Raw genomic sequence first — 17,053 nt, forward strand, 5'->3', positions numbered from 1 at the left:
GGTATATAATATATAAATACTTTATTATTGCAGAGCACAAAGTGGAACTAGTATTTTGAGTCCATTTGGTACATACTGGAACACTGTAAAAAAAAAAAAACTAAAATCATTGCTGCTTATAATGTATTTTTTTGTATTGTTTAAGAATTGTCACAGTAAAGCTAATCCCAATTTAATTTAAGGCAAAACTTTTTTGATAACAAAGATGTTTTTTCAAAGTTTTTTGAAAGGCTATATGTAGAATGACATTAATATTTCATCCAGTCACAGAATTAGTACTTCTGTTGATGTCATAAGATTTAACACAAAATTTTGCATTGTTTTGATACCATAGATGTATTAGGATATGATTTTTGAAAGCAGTCAGGACAGGCCTAAATCTGCTCTAATAGTAATGGGCATTAGTTCTACCACTGACTCTTACAGGAGCAGATAGACCAGTACAAAGTCCCAGCAATTTAAGAAACAATAGAATTAAGCCAAAAATTAACTTTTTAAAAATTAATTTTATATATTCTCATTAATATTAAAAATAAACCATAACACAGATACTTTTAAAACACAAGACAGTCCAATTTCTGCCTGTCTTCTGAAAAAGAAAGTACATAAAGAAGACTGATGACAGCCATATTCCTCACCCCGTCTCAGGATGTCCTGCGTTCCTGTCACTCTTTGGAGGGACAAGGAGAGAAATGTTGGAAAAGCATTGGCAATCATAAGAAATCAGACTTTCAGATGTTGTGAAACAGAAACCTGTATGAACAAATGGGTTGCAGGTACGAAAAATAGGACTTGGGACAAGTAGGGCAGTAGTAAGGATGGGGAATACTGAATGAAAAGGAAATTATCAATCATAAAGTGGTAGAAAAATATGTAACAGTCAAATACATAGGTCTCAGATGTCTCACCAATACCAAAAAGATTAAAAATGAAAAACAGTGTCTTCCCCACAACTATGGCAAATGAATACGAATATCATTGTACAAAGGAGCAATATTGTTACTATAAACATTTCCTTCACTTGCCCATGAAAATATTTTGTAGGTTTTTCTGTTACTGAATCATTCGGGGTGGGAAGCTTGCCACATCACAATATTCCAGTGACACTGGAAATGCTGTTTACATCAGTGAAAAATGTATCTCCCCATGGTAAAGACTTCTTAACACTGCATTACAAAAAGAAAAGAAACCCTAAAAATACAACAGCAACAAAACAATTCCAAATTCCTTTAAAAATATAGATTAAGAGACCCTAATTTTTCTCCTCCGCATTCTATTTAGTGGTTAAGAAGGTATAGAGAGGAAAACTTCACTGTATAAGATCTCGAGAACTGGACTATAGAATTTACTGGTATTATATCTGTTGAAACATATGAGCTTTTCAATAAACTGGAATTAAATATCTATTTATATCTTCCTGACAACTCAGACTGGTAAACATAAATGACTGAAATTTACAAAGGAAGTCATTAAATATGTAGGTGGATGTATGGGTAAAGCAAGTTTTGGAAGATGTGTCACAAATTATATTTATAATATTTAACTAGGAATGTTGATGCTAAAAAAAAGAAAGAAAATAAATTCATGTGAAATGTCAACTTCCAACATTGCTGATGGGGCAATGCATAAATGATACATCATTCTATTGTTGTGCCATTATTTTTGTTATTTATATAGTGTTTCTTAAGTCTTTCTGAAGAAAGGAAAATAACTTTGACGTAATATCTGTTTCTTTATCTGCCTATCCATCCATGTAAATATATACATTGAATTCTGGCTTATTGCATAATAACATTCTGAAGAACAGTTCTGTAATAAAACAATCCATACAATAGACAATGGAATCAATTGCATAAGAAGTAAAATGTAGCCCTTCCTTTGAAAAATTTTTACTTTTCCATTTAAGTGTTCAAACGCATAGACTAGCAAAGCATATATTTCTGTTAGTATGTATTGATTTAGAAGTCCTCAAGAAAATAACTTTTAAGTTATATTTGAAAGGGTAAATAGATATTTTCTTAAAAATTAGTTAAGCAGAAATATGAAAGCTTAAATTATATTCTTAATCTGAAAACAGTCCACAGTGTATCAGGGAGATGGAAGATGATAGTAGTAGCCCCATTAAAACATTTATATTATATTACATTATATTATGTTTTGGTGTCTGTTACAACAGTATTCAAGTAATCTCCTGTCAGAAAAATCTTGCTCTTATTTTGGCAACAGGCATAGATACTGCTGCAAAAGGAAATGTACCACTGCACCACTGACTCACGCATCACTCCAAGGCATGGTAACACTAAGTAAGCAATGCTGATGTGCAACACCAACGTGCAAAAAACCCTGTTCCACTGCCCCGTGGAGTTTGCTCAGGACATAGCATCACAAAAGGCAATTGTCACTAGCCAATTTCTGAGCTAGACTGACACCTTCTTGAATGAACTGGGTTCATGAACCATTACTGAGGTGGCCTTTTTTTTTTCCCTAGTTTATTGATCAGATACAAGTCCTCTCCTTTATGAGGGTCACCTGAGTTCACAAACACAATAGTTTTTCTTCTGAGAATCACACTATTCAAAACAGTCTGTAGCATTACTGTCTGTTATGGAAATGTCAACTGAGTCCAAACATTAAAATATTTTTTCTGAGATTTGTAATGAAGTAAAATTAGCTAAGCATCAGCTTTCATAATACAAATGCAGAAAGCAAGATCCGGTGTGGAATATGTTTTGAAGTGTATGAATGTATTCTCAAGGTACAAGACTATACAAAATGAAGTCCTAACCTTATAATGATTTAATAATATGCATAGTTTTCCTCATACTCATTTATTTAAGACTAAGTGTGTGCAACTGTTTGCAGAGTAAATAGCTTGAATTAACTTCTTTGAAGACTTTTTCATTCTACTTTAATTAAAAAAATGACATTTACAAGAATAAATACTATTTTAGCACTCTTTTAAACCTTTCAGTAATTCTGCTTAGCATCACTGCTAATTAATTATATTTGAAATGTGGAAGATGAAAACTTACATCAACTATTATTATGCTGAATATTTAAAACGTTTTTCTTAGGCTACATTCTGATACTCTCAGTGGAATGTTAAGATGTGATGTTATTTGTTATTAAATAATGTCATTTATGCTCTGTGTCTATATTGGAATTTTGGCAATGGGAAAATATTATATAGAAAAGATTTTTTTGTGATTTTTTTAATCAGGTTGTAAACATGCTTAATCTTCAGGACTGTTTATTTTCATTAATTTCTAAATGATTAATTTGTAAACATCCTTTAGCTTCCTGGCCTACAGCTTAAAAGCTTTAGAAAATACTATTCTTTGGGATGAATTTTATTAGTAAATTTTTATTTTCTTTCTTTCAAGACACTCTTTTTAACGGCCTTGGACTTGGTGCTGTCATTGGCCTGGGAGTGGCAGCTCTTTTGTTAATCCTGGTTGTGACTGATGTTAGCTGCTTCTTTGTACGACAATGTGGATTGCTAATGTGCATCACCAGGAGAATCTGTGGGAAAAAGAGTGGTTCAAGTGGAAAAAGTAAAGAACTGGAAGAAGGAAAGGCTGCTTACTTGTGAGTATTAATCATATATTTTGGAAACGTCATTAAAAGAAAAAGTTGGCTGTCCAGCTTATATTAATTTTATGGCCATTTTATGGTGTGGCAAAGAGAATTAATAAAATGTTTTTATTACTTGGAAAAGTGTTCCCCTGAAATGTACAGAATTGTTTGTGGTCAAATGTTACCTTAAAAGAAAAATGGACACAAAAAAGGACATTTGCCATACCTCACTTTAAGATGGCCTCTTTGTGCAGCTTGACACAAAGGAAATCAATTGTGATTCAGTAATAGGCACATCTGTGGTCCAAGAGGAACAGTAACAGATCATTGTAACTCCATTTCTACTAATCCATCTTTGAGGTGCTAATACCCAAAAACTCAGCATATGGTTGTGGCAGTGCCAATAAATCTGGGAGTAAAGGACATAGTATTATGGAAAATCCGTGAAAGAGATTTTCTTCTCAGATATAGCACTTGATGGAAAATCTTGTTTCTTGCCCATAGATTTTAGGAATAAAAAATATTGTTGATTTTTAAAAATAGGAGTGCTGAGTTGGATGTGGGTGGGATGCTGATTAGTGTGATTGTTCTTCATAGCAACAGTTAATGATTGATAAACATAAGTGAGGAAAAAATTTCTCACAAATACCCTTGTGTAGTGGCTACTTCATCAGACAAATGTGAATGAACTGATCATTTATGTGCAAATATGTTTTCTTAAATGATAAGAGATTCTGACAATACAGTTCAAGTACTGATTGCATAAAATAATAGTGCTTTAAAGGCCCAACGTTTACAGGTTTTCAAAAGGTAAGCTGGAGAGAGGATTACTTATGGTCCCTCATTTTAGGCAGTTCCTTTTTTTTAGCTAAAAAATGCATCCTTTCCTCATTATGTTCATCTGATAGGCTTCTTAAGTATGCACTGTAATATCTGTGAGAATGCTGTCTTTGTGTGGTTTAACTAACATTTACTGGTCCAATACCTGTGTGCTGTAGCTCTACCAGTAGCCAGGCCTTGCAGTTCATTCTCCTGAAGCTTCCCAGATCCCATCCTTCCCCAGGTGCCTGTATAGCAAATCACATTTCACAGCCCTCATTATTCATAGCTGTGTCAGGCTTCTTCATTGTTGGTAGTGAAGGTGTAGGTGTCTCTTTTTTGGTTTTAGTTCTGCCTATTGGGATTCAGAGACTATGTCTTTTGTAGGTAACTTGATTACATTTCTTGGTTGGGTTCTCAACCCTTTTTGAACAGCTCCACAAAACCAATCATAAGCAGGCACACAGTATTTACATCAAATAATGCTTCTGAATAGAAGTTATGCCATAAAATAGCTATTTCCTAATTCTCCGCAGCTTACAGTAAGAGAAAGAATAACAGCATTTTTTCTATTGTGTAAAGCCAGCGTGTCCAGGTCAATACAATCAAGATGTCAAGCTTCTGACTCTGACTCAACTGTCCTTTCTTACTGAGCACAGCACTTCAGTTTATGCTTTAATTTCCCATTCAACAAGTGACCAAGCATGAATTGGTGTACAGATCCTCCTGAATCATAGAATCATAGAATGGTTTTGGTTGGAAGGGACCTTTAAAGGTCATCTAATCCAACCCCCTGCAATGAGCAGGGACATCTTCAGCTAGATCAGGTTGCTCAGAGCCCCATCCAAAGAGCCCCAGTGCACATTACCTGCTCATGTCCAGCTTTTCATCCACCAGTACCCTCAAGTCCTTCTCCACAGGGCTGCTCTCAATAATATGGCCATGATATGGAAATAGCCGCTCACTGCTACAGAAGTATTAACAATATTAGTACTAATTAGCTTGCATATAATTTTACTCTCAAAGGCAGATCAAAGGATACCCAAGATATATCTGATATTTCCAAAATAACACCTCTTTCCATGTAAATATTTCATCCCTATTCCTGTCATCAGATCAGGAATTGTATCCTGGAACTTTATCAGCTGTAGTCTGGAATCACAGGGTAACAGAGTTACAGATGAACAACCACTTTTATATTTAATAGACTATTTTCTGGACCTGTGATGTTCAAGAGATGAGTCAGACTGCTATGTGCCATAGCAAAGACCTAGTATTAAACACTTGTCTAATTCATATCTCACATTTTCATATTGTTGATAATCGTTAAACAGGCTGTTACAACTACAATAATCCATCTATTCAGGAAGTACCTGGAAACCTCTACCATCCTCTGGTAGGTATCCTCAAGGGAAATATTTGTAGGTTAATAAGAGTGTAGCACAGATAAATGTGTAGCCAAAAAGTTGACTAGTGAAGAATTAATGGGTAGAAGTCTAAAATATTCTGGTTGTTTTTTAAAAAAACTGCATGTGCTTATTCACCTCTGCAAGTGAAATTCTACTTTAAGATACACAAATGCATACACTGCTCATTTCTGTAAATGATGCACATAACTGTCATGGCTACCTCATAGATGTGAAAAGATTATGGATCATAGTAGGACTGGTGGAGTGAATGGTAAGTTCTACTCAGTTTGTCTGTACATCTATAGTCTTATAGACAAACATACATTACTGCATGACCAAAAACCTAAAAAAGACATTACCCGTGAACAGCATTCACATAGGATTGAGGAAGTGATCTGTGCAGAAAGTACAAACTGCGTAGCCATTAAAAATTCCACAGAAGGGAAAGTGATTTGTAGGAAATGCATTATGTCACTTCTGTTCCAGGTGGCTGTGTGTATGTTACATCTACATTCATTACATATGAAACATAATTAACGATTATATATATACTACAATCAAAATGTAACAAAGAACCGTACTATAAACCACTTAAAAATCCAGAATGCAAATGGACATATTTAAAACAGGGAAATGTCAGTGTCTTTTAGGGAATGGCAGTTGGCATGAAATAAATTCAAATTTTGACTCTTCACTGTCTTGAAATATTAGCCTGACAGTTTATTTATGTGGAGACCAGGCTAAAACAAGAAAAGTCCCAAATATTTTAAGATCTGACTGACTGAAGATCACCCCAATAAGGAAAGAAATATAATTAAATAAGACAGTTGTTCTTGCAAAAGGAGTGTCATGGAGAATTAATATTAAGTGACCAGCTTTATGCTTTTCTGGAACAGCATGGAATGTCATTTGGGTATGAGATGTTGATAGCAAGATATAAACTGCTGTCAAGTGACATTTGCAACTTTAGCTCCCTAAGGTCTTCCCATTCTGGGGGGAATACAGAGAAATTGTCCGAGCAGCCAGGGATCAGGTTAGGAAAGCTAAAGCCCTGATAGAATTAAATCTGGCCAGGGACGTTAAGGGCAACAAGAAAACCTTCTGCAGATACATCGGGGATAAAAGGAAGACTAGGGAAAACGTGGGCCCTCTCCAGAGGGAAATGGGAGACCTGGTTACCCGGGATATGGAGAAGGCTGAGGTACTCAATGACTTTTTTGCCTTGGTCTTCACCGGAAAGTGCTTGAGCCTCACTGCCGAAGCCACAGAAGGCAAAGACAGGGTCTGGGAGAATGAAGAGCCGTCCACTGTAGGAGAAGATCAGATTGCAGACCATCTAAGGAACCTGAAGGTGCACAAGTCCATGGGACCCGATGAGATCCATCTGTGGGTCCTGAAGGAACTGGCGAATGAAGATGCTAAGCCACTATCCATCATATTTCAGAAGTCGTGGCAGTCCGGTGAAGTTCCCACTGACTGGAGTGGGGGAAACATAACCCCCATTTTTAAAAAGGGAAAAAAGGAAGACCCAGGGAACCACAGGCCAGTCAGTCTCACCTCTGTGCCTGGGAAGATCATGGAACAGATCTTCCCGGAAGCTATGCTAAGGCACATGGAGGACAGGGAGGTGATTCAAGACAGCCAACATGGCTTCACCAAGGGCAAGTCTTGCCTGACCAACTTAGTGGCCTTCTATGATGGAGTGACTACTCCCCAGACGTGGGAAGTGCTACAGATGTCATCTATCTGGGACCTCTGTAAGGCCTTTGACACAGTCCCCCACAACATCCTTCTCTCTAAACTGGAGAGGTATGGATTTGATGGGTGGACTGTCCAGTGGGTGAGGAATTGGTTGGATGGATGCATCCAGAGGGTAGTGGTCAACAGCTCAATGTCCAGATTGAGATTGGTGATGAGTGGTGTCCCGCAGGAGTCTGTATAAGGACCGGTACTGTTTAATATCTTCATCAGTGACATAGACAGTGGCATCGAGTGCACGCTCAGCAAGTTTGCAGATGACACCAAGCTGAGTGGTGCAGTCGACATGCCTGAGGGACGGGATGCCATCCAGAGGGACATGAACCTCATGAGGTTCAACAAGGCCAAGTGCAAGGTCCTGCACCTGGGTCGGGGCAACCCCCAAGTATCAATACAGGCTGGGGGATGAAGAGATTGAGAGCAGCCCTGCCGAGAAGGACTTGGGGATACTGGTGGATGAAAAGCTGGACATGAGTCTGCAGTGTGCACTCGCAGCCCAGAAGGCCAACTATATCCTGGGTTGCATCAAAAGAAGTGTGGCCAGCAGGTCGAGGGAAGTGATTCTGCCCCTCTACTCTGCTCTGGTGAGACTCCATCTGGAGTACTGTGTCCAGTTCTGGAACCCTCAGCACAGGAAAGACATGGACCTGTTGGAGCAGTCTGAGGAGGGCCACGAAAATGATCACAGAGATGGAACGTCTATCCTATGAAGAAAGGTTGAGAGAGTTGGGGTTATTCAGCCTGGAGAAGAGAAGGCTCCAGGGAGACCTTATTGCGGCCTATCAGTACTTGAAGGGGGCTTATAAGAAAGATGGGGACAGTCTTTTTAGCAGGGCCTGTTGTGACAGGACAAGGCAGAATGGTTTTAAACTAAAAGAGGGGAGATTTAGACTAGATATAAGGAAGAAATTTTTTACAATGAGGGTGGTGAAACACTGGAACAAGTTGCCCAGAGAGGTGGTAGATGCCCCATCCCTGGGAACATTCAAGGTCAGGTTGGACGGGGCTCTGAGCAACCTGATTGAGTTGAAGATGTCCCTGCTCATTGTAGGGGAGGTTGGACTAGATGATCTTTAAAGGTGCCTTCCAATCCAAACTATTCTATGATTCTATGATTATCATGAAAAGCATAATGATAATACTCACTGCTCCATCTTCCTTACAATTCATTGTCAAATTGACACAAAGGTTATTCATTTACTTACATGTGAGAGACTAGCATTTGTTCCTAAAATGGGGAAAATATGACATAGAAACAGAGAGTTTCTTCTGCCAGTGCGAGCAGAAGGGGCTAGATTCTTATTACACAAGGCTCTTTACCCCGTTCTGGCAGCTGGGATTGTCACAATCTCAGGAAATTAAAGTACACTTCTGCAGTGTGTATACTAACATGAGGGCTCTTTCCGCTGCCAGAAAAGTACAAGCATAACTGGGTATCAAGTCCTATATTTATTATATGAGGTTAGAAAAATTTACATCTATTCCCATGAAGCGGCTGTTGTCTTATTATTTAGTCATAACAAAATGCTCTTTTGAGATGCTAATCCATGATGTTTGCAGAGTTAGGTAAGTAACCATGGATACAGGAGGCTTTGAAGACTTTAAGGAATTGGGAACATGCCATTAAATGCGTCTCGGTGGTGTTAGTCAGTGATAATTAATTCTGCCTTTTTCTTGCCGACTTTTAAGAGAAGGGATCTTGGTAATTATTTATGTGCAATGTATGTGGTTAATATGATGATATGAGACTAAGACTCTGTTAATAATTTTTAGGAAAGATGGATCAAAAGAGCCAATAGTGGAAATGAGAACAGAGGATGAAAGAATTACCAATCACGAAGATGGGAGTCCAGTAAATGAGCCAAATGAGACAACTCCCCTCACAGAACCGGAGTAAGTAGTCTTATGTTGCCCAGAGTTTCACACAAGCTCCTCCTGGCTGTGAGGACGGACTGGGCTTCCCGCGCTCTGGGAGGGAGATACACAGCATCACCAGAATGGTGTGCTGTGGCAGGGCAGTGGAGGAGTGTGATTTTTTTGTTGTTGTTTTTTTTTTTTACAATCTAAGTCAATGGTACCCTACATACAATGGCTGAGATTATTACTAGACATTTTTCTCTTCTTTCTGTGACCCACCACACCTGGGCGTTATCTAGCCCTTGGATGGCAACACTGCGATAGCGGCGATCCTGCACTACCACCTGCTTGTAGTTTAGCGAGCACCCAGAGAAATTTTCTGGCCCTCCCTGCTGCCCTGACTCCCAAGGAGCTCCTCCTGTGCTCTTGATGAAAACAGATCTTGTGTGAGGGCAGGGGGGGCACAGGCAGCCCTGTCCCACCCTCCCTGGCCCACCCATCGCCCCTGACCAGGGTCCAGGAGCCCCACATCAGTTCCAGCCTTGTCAGCAGCCCGTGGCCAGCCCTAGCCCCGGTGGGACAGGGACCCACACCCTGCTGCTGCCCCCAGCTCTGCCCGCTGCATTCAGGGGCTGGAAGGTGAGGACAGGGCCCTGCCTGCGCTCTCTGGCTTTCAGGCGTCTCTGAAGCTTGCCCCAATGCTCTCCCGCTGCTCCCAGTTAACCTCCAAACCCCGAGGGGGACCACAGCTGGCAGAGGCAGGTCACAACCCTGCCTAATCCTCTCACAGCCCCGGCACTCGCAGTCACCTCACCCCCCCCAGCCCTCCTGGCCCTGCAGTGGTGGCTGAGCAGGAGGATGAGGATTTTTTTGGTCGGGTGCAGCTGATCTTCACCCCATACCCAGGGCCCACCCAGCAGTTATTAACGACTCTGCGGGAATGATCTGACTCACAGGAGTGAGTCCCTGAGACTGGGTCACACACGCATCCCCACACACACCCTGTATGTAGGGCACAATGATCCCATGCTCCAGAAACCCAGCTCCTCACGGGGTCGTCCCTTCCTGCTTTCACTCACATAACTCAGAGCTTAGCTCAGTATTTAAGTCTACGTGGTGTCATTGGATTAACAGCACTGAAGGGTAGCCACTTTGCTCGGTTCCCTCATCCCCGCTTCCCGTCCCTGCAAGCCATTCTCAGCACAGAAACCACAGCAGTTCCCCCCTCGGGCTCACAGGCTCCGGCTGCCTCCTGAGTCATGGGGACCAGCCTTGGGCTTGGGGATCCCAGGTGCTGGCGGTCATGTCCTCTCCTTCATTTTGTCACCGCAGCCCCTGGAACAGATTAAACTGCGTAGAGTGGCTGGTGTTTGTACCTGAATAGCACTTTTTGAAACGTGTGTGGAGGATAAACTAACATTCGTGATAGGGCACAAGGAAGCTGGTATTTTGCTAAGTTTACTGTCACAGTGAAAGCTTCTGATGTGCTTTTTTTTTTCTTCTGAAAATTTAGTTTGAAGAGAAACTAATATTTCAACAAAGGTGATGACAGTACCATTCCTTCTATTAAGAGCTCACCTAGTGGTGTTAAGCGACATGAACTGATTGCTCAAGAGTTTCATTTCTGAGCCTCCAAAGTTGACTGATTTGAAATTATTAAAGAAAACCCCAAGTTTCTTTGGTTTGAGCGCAAAGCTTTTCATGTGTTGTGAAAATCACCTACCTCATGAGATCTTAAAGCTGTCAGGGCTACGAAGAGACACTTCTATAGTAAATATAGAAACTCATCTGTTGATTATTTGATGGAATCACCATTGTTTTTTAAAAGGAGAGGTTGTTCTTATAAAAGTCTTCTTCTCTTTCTGAAAATACACCAAAATTGCCTTCCTTGCCATTACCTAGAACTGCAAATGCCAGAACCTTTAACAAGAAGAAAGCCTGTTATTGGCTGTCATTGGCGTTTGTAGTAAATGGGGGGGGGGGGTGGGTGGGTGGTGGTGGGTGTTAGGTAACTGCACATTAAGCTATATACTTGTTTAAAGAACTTGTATCTGAAGACTTCAAACTTGTGTTAATTAAATAATTATGGAATTTGTTGAATGACTAGTGTTACATTTGCTCTTCATATCAGAATTTATACTGAGGAGCACTGTAGAGAACCCACAGTTATCTAAGGAGTCAGGGGAATGTACTTGTAAACATTGTACAAGGCCAGTGGGCCTTGGATATGTTAGTGGGTAAGGCACCAGGGCCACATTTTTTCATGCTTCAAGACTATTTGTAGCACCAGATCTTGCAAATACAAATGAGATGCATCTAGCAAGGGACATGATACAAGGAAAGATTAAGTTCAGTTCTTCCTGCTTGTCCCAGTCATTAGAACAGCTGACAGGAGTGAAATATGAGAAAGTTAAGATCAAAAATGTTTTATTATCTTAGGGGAGGGGGAAAGAATCAGTCACTGGTAGCACAAAAAAATAACTAAGTCATAGGAACAACTGAGAAGGAGTTTGATGGCTATTATGTCCTTGGGAGAATAGGACTGCTTAGAGATATTAATAATGACAGTTTCTTTCTTGGTAATTTCTTCTCCCACAAGCAATGGCAAAAGGCAGCAGTCCAAAGTACAGCTGGATGGAGGTCAGCTAAAGATTCTGGACAGTGTCACTTAGGAAACCAAAGGTGAATAGAGCATCATGCAGTCAGGACATCTGAAGGAACACTGGTACTAGGGGAACATGGAAAGACCTGCTCAGACACAAGTCATAACAGATGAAACAGAGAAGCAACATAAAGTAGCGGTGAGATGCCACTAAAGGAAAGGAGGACACAACAGGGTAGAAGCAAGTCTCTCAGCAGGAATAACACAAAACCACATTGTCCACAACAGCTGCTATTGGCCAGAAAGGCACACGCTGGGCAGGGCGAGGACGACCAGAGGGGATCTTGGAGGGAAGAGCTTAGCTTGTAGGAAGGAAGAGTTTCAAGGACATTCCAGGCAGGCAATGTACATAAAAGGTGGGATTCATTCTGACTAATTATGGCTGTCTTAAAGGTATACAAGGTAAGCCTTCAGTTTAAATTAAATGAAATATTTTGAATAATTAGTAGAATTATTTTGCATAATACTAAATTATACACAGAACTTTAAATGCAATTTAAGCATTTGTGGGAAATCATTAATAAAGAGATTACTTCCTCTTACAATAATGGAGTATTTTCATTATATTGCTCAGCATATTATTCAGTAATCTACATTTACCTTAACTCAAATGATTCTTGTCAAAGCCAGGTTTGGGATTCATGTGTGACAGATGAGCACAACGCACTTTTACCTGGGAGTCAACAAGTTTTAAATAATACTGGCAGGAAATCAATTTAAGCTGTGCATTTCATATTACATTTCTGTAATATGATTAAAATATCACATGCAACGTGGTACTATAATTACATTCCTAGTCTGACATTATTGTGTTTCCAGTATTGGTTGAGTTTTTCTTCATATTAAAACTGGGTGAATTCCAGTATCAAAATTACTAGGAGCCATTTTCCTATAAAATAGGAAAGTAAATGTTCTAGTTAAAGTTTTGCATGGGTAATACCAGCAGAGTATTGCCGTTAGGCCACATGCAGTGCTAGAGAAAGTCAATATTATTAATGATTGATAACAGCCAGTACCTGATTAAAGCAAAAGAGCCTTTTAAAGTTCTCCAGTCTTTTTTTTTTCCCAAAAAGCTTTTACTATAAAATGCTTTAAGATTTCAAAAGATTAGCCTGCTCAGATGAAAAATATAAAATTATTTCAAATAACTGTAGCTAAAGAAAAATTAGGTCTAGAAAAATTGGTGTAATTAAAACATTTAAACTTGATTTAGTTAACTAAAAGAGGAAAATGATTGAATCTGTTAATGGAGATTAAATATGAATTAATATTTGAAACAAATGGAGAGAAAAATTCCAAAATAACAAAAATATTGTCATTGTCAAAAAGGACAATGTCTAACAATAACTGAGCTGATAACTTCACATTATATCCAAAAAACCCCACAAGTTTTTAAAGACAGTAAGGTCAAAGAATGGTGGATGGACTGTTTGATGAGGAAAACTTGTAAAACATTTTATTTGTTTGTAGATCTTTTTTTTTACTTTTTTCCTTGCTTGCATTGAAAGCAAGGTTAATTTTATTACACTGTTTGCATGAACGTGGATTTCAGTAATATCTAGTATCCTTCAACAGGGTTCTAGCAAATCTTCCTATTTCAAATAATTTGAAATTATTTGTAACATGCTCTTAATCCACTTCTCCAAAAACAATTTATTTAAATTTCCACACAGTATATTCTGCCAATTGTCTAGTTATTATTTTGACTAATATTTCTTCCCTTTCAGCACCATCTTTTGAGAAATTACTTTGCCTTTATATAAAACTAGATTAAATTAGGTCTTTTTTTTTAATACTAGTTTAAGTAAGTGTTTTGCCTTATAAGCCTTTAACACAGGTGTCTGCTTACCTAAAGTGCATCTCATGAGCCGCACTTCTTCTGCCCCAGTGTTTATAACCCTCTTTTAAAAATAGATTTGTATTGATTCTGCAGTTTCCATTCTTTCAGGTGTCGTGTTGTGGGCTGAAATCTATTTCCTTTGGGTGTGCCATGTGAAACAGACAATTACCAGAGACCTCCCTCTGTTCTCAAAGCCAGACAGCTATATATCTGATATATATCCTGCATATTTTACTGTAATAGAAGAAGTTAGTCTTCTCTTTGATTTCTCTCAGATATAGGTTGTGGTCGTTGTTTAACTGCTAGATAAACAGTATCTTTCTTAGTTTGTTTCAGACAGCCTAAATTTCATAAGACTGGGAATTTAGGTATTGCTTTGGTTTATTTGTTGTTATTAAACACTGTTATTACAAGACATTCCTAAGGGATTCCTCAGACAGGTTTTGAAGAGTATATTGCTCTTTGGGACATCAAAGGAATCACAGTGGAAGTTTACTGAAACATTTAACAGTTGTTATGAATAAAAAAGGCATATGCATACTTTTCCCTAGTTAAAAACCAGAAAGCAAACCCAAACTGGAATCACTGTTAACAGCTATTATGCCCAGGAGACATTATTACAGGAACATCTGAGTAAACCATACATATTTTTGACAGCTGTATTTTTTGACAGCTAACTACTGACAGTAGGGAATCAATGATTTTCAAGACCTTTTTGAATGGAATTTGTCTTTCCTGTAAAGTAAGGGTGAGGATACTTTTGCCATTGGAATTAAGGATTATAAAACCCAAAGGAATCTTTAGAACATTTCTGAAATTAAAATACCATCTGAAGGTCTTCTAGCATTCAAATAAGAACAGCTTCTATCACAGGGATGAATGTAAGTAGCCAGCTTCTTATTGTGCCATTTCTTCAGAGTTAGTCTTAAAAATTTAAGACTAAGTTAGTCTTAAAAGAGCTATCAGTTATTAACACAGCTAGATTGTGTGCTCTAGCAAAAATAAATTGTAGAAGTTTCTAGACAATAAAATAACTTCCATAACCTCCTAGTGCTATAAAAGGTTCTTTACCTATGTCTTGGCATAACCTCCAATGACAGACGTCTTCTTTCATATACAATTGAATTTACATTTAGAAACAGGCATAAAAAAAGGAGTATAATCTAGATTCAGCAAAAGGTTTGACTATAAGTCTTTCATGGTATCCTTGGGAACACATATCTCCATACTATCTTGAATCAGGTTATTTGGCATTCTGTTGTTTCTTTTGTCATATTGAAGAAACTGCATTTTGGGCAACAGCAATGTTCTTATCATGTGCCATTTAGCTTTTTCTCGCTTTGTAGAAATGGAAAGAGTTAATATGAATTTCTTCAAAAGTAAAGAACCTCAGTAATTATACATTATTTTCAATAAATTATGTTTTTAGAAACACTGTGGACTGTGTAAACAATACATATGTTGTAGACTTAAATTCCAGATTATGTGTTATTTATGTGCTACCATGATTCCTCTTTTCTTCTGATAGGAAGCTGCCACTAAAGGAGGAAAATGGGAAAGAAGCTTTAAATCCAGAAACCATAGAAATCAAAGTTGCTAATGACATCATCCAGTCAAAAGAAGATGATAGCAAAGCATAATAAGATAAACTACAGCTGTCTGGATAATGCATTTGGATTGAAGTAACCCCGTGACCAAAACTTTACAGCTGACCTTAATTTCTTGGGAAACTTAAGCTTGGAATAGTTAGTACATGTGTACATATGATGAAACAATTTCTGTCTACAGTTCCTTTCTATCTTTTTGTTAATGGTTTTAGTATGTAGTTTTGCTGACACCAAGTCCCATGGTATAAATTTGAAAAATCTGCAGAATAAGAACTGTAATTTATTGTATGACAAAGTATGTCTATTTAGAAGACTACTTTACAAAGCACCCCTACCCACAAACAACGCATTCAGGTCTGTCCAGATCTTACAGTGCAAGCTACATACATAGAGTGCCATATACTACTGTATTAGTTTCCATTTATAATAAAGCAGAAGTTTAGGTTGCCTTTAAAAAAAAAGAAAACCAGTCTCAGTATAACGTTTAAGATCTTAGTGCTGGCAGACACTCAGTAGTCATTCCAGCTGTGCTTATCTCTTAAAAAAAAACAACAAAAAAAAGACACTCCAACATAGAGCCAACTCCACCTGCAGTTCCACCTGGGTTCTTCAATATAATAAAAAGTTGATAAACACGATGTACAGATTTAAATAAAATTGGCTAAATATTTTGTAGCAGTATATTGGCCTCATCCTAACTACATGAGTGTAACTCTGAAAGGCCCCAGGATTTTCAGTGCTTCAGGTTTTCTGTATTAATGTTTGGGAGGTTGCATGTAAACTAAAATACAGCAAAGGTATGAAAAGAAAACTCTTTTTTGATCATAATCTTGGCTTCAAGTGAAACCTTACAATAAACACAAGCTCAAATTATTTGTCCCAATGTATTTGTGCATACACAGTATTCATTCTTCTTTTAGTTCTAACCATTTAGTCAAGGGATAAAACTGCATTTTAGTGTAGTAGATACATTTTCTTCCCAAATCAGTACATGAAATATTAAAAGTTGGCCTTATTAAAGTAGCACTTGTTTCTTTATGATTTCATACCCTTTGTCTTAACAAAAAAAACCATAAGAACAGATGGAAAGGAGGACTTTGGCTAAACAGCTAGGAACAGTTTTAAATTATTAATTGATAGCATCTTGTATTAGAACAAATACATTTTTTCCTGTTGAGCATTCCTTAAGATAATCTTTTTTATTTTTCTGGTTAACATGCAACAGTCTGAAATTTGGCTGATTTTTTTTTTGATGAAAAATTCATTCTTATTTATTGTCATTGATTTAATGGTGCCATTAACTGGAGCAACATATTTTGTTTCCATTCCAGCATAGTGTATCCTCACCTACTAAGCTCTTCAAAGTCTTGCTTTGGAAGAAGTAGATAAATCATATAGAAAACTAGATTGAAAAATTCTACTTGTCAGGAGTAAATTATAGAGTACCTTGTGGATTTTCCACATTTAAGTCATACCTGAGGTTTAAGTGTAGCTTTACTCAGCAAATTAATGTCCTCTCCACTCT

At 38.1% G+C, this 17,053-nt stretch overlaps 1 protein-coding gene across 1 annotated transcript in view; it reads left to right on the forward strand.

The window, feature by feature from the left end:
- Positions 1-16,394, forward strand: part of NCAM2 (neural cell adhesion molecule 2) — a 352,058-nt gene extending 335,664 nt beyond the window's left edge. Inside the window, exons 16-18 of the mRNA XM_075170635.1 lie at positions 3,384-3,588; positions 9,336-9,455; positions 15,450-16,394. Of these exons, the coding sequence (XP_075026736.1) occupies positions 3,384-3,588; positions 9,336-9,455; positions 15,450-15,561 (437 nt within the window). The 3' untranslated portion in view covers positions 15,562-16,394. The remainder of the gene's footprint in view (positions 1-3,383; positions 3,589-9,335; positions 9,456-15,449) is intronic.
- Positions 16,395-17,053: the final 659 nt, after the last annotated feature.

The sequence above is a fragment of the Calonectris borealis genome, chromosome 1 (genome assembly GCF_964195595.1).
Source record: "Calonectris borealis chromosome 1, bCalBor7.hap1.2, whole genome shotgun sequence".
In the NCBI taxonomy this organism is placed as follows: Eukaryota; Metazoa; Chordata; class Aves; order Procellariiformes; family Procellariidae; genus Calonectris; species Calonectris borealis.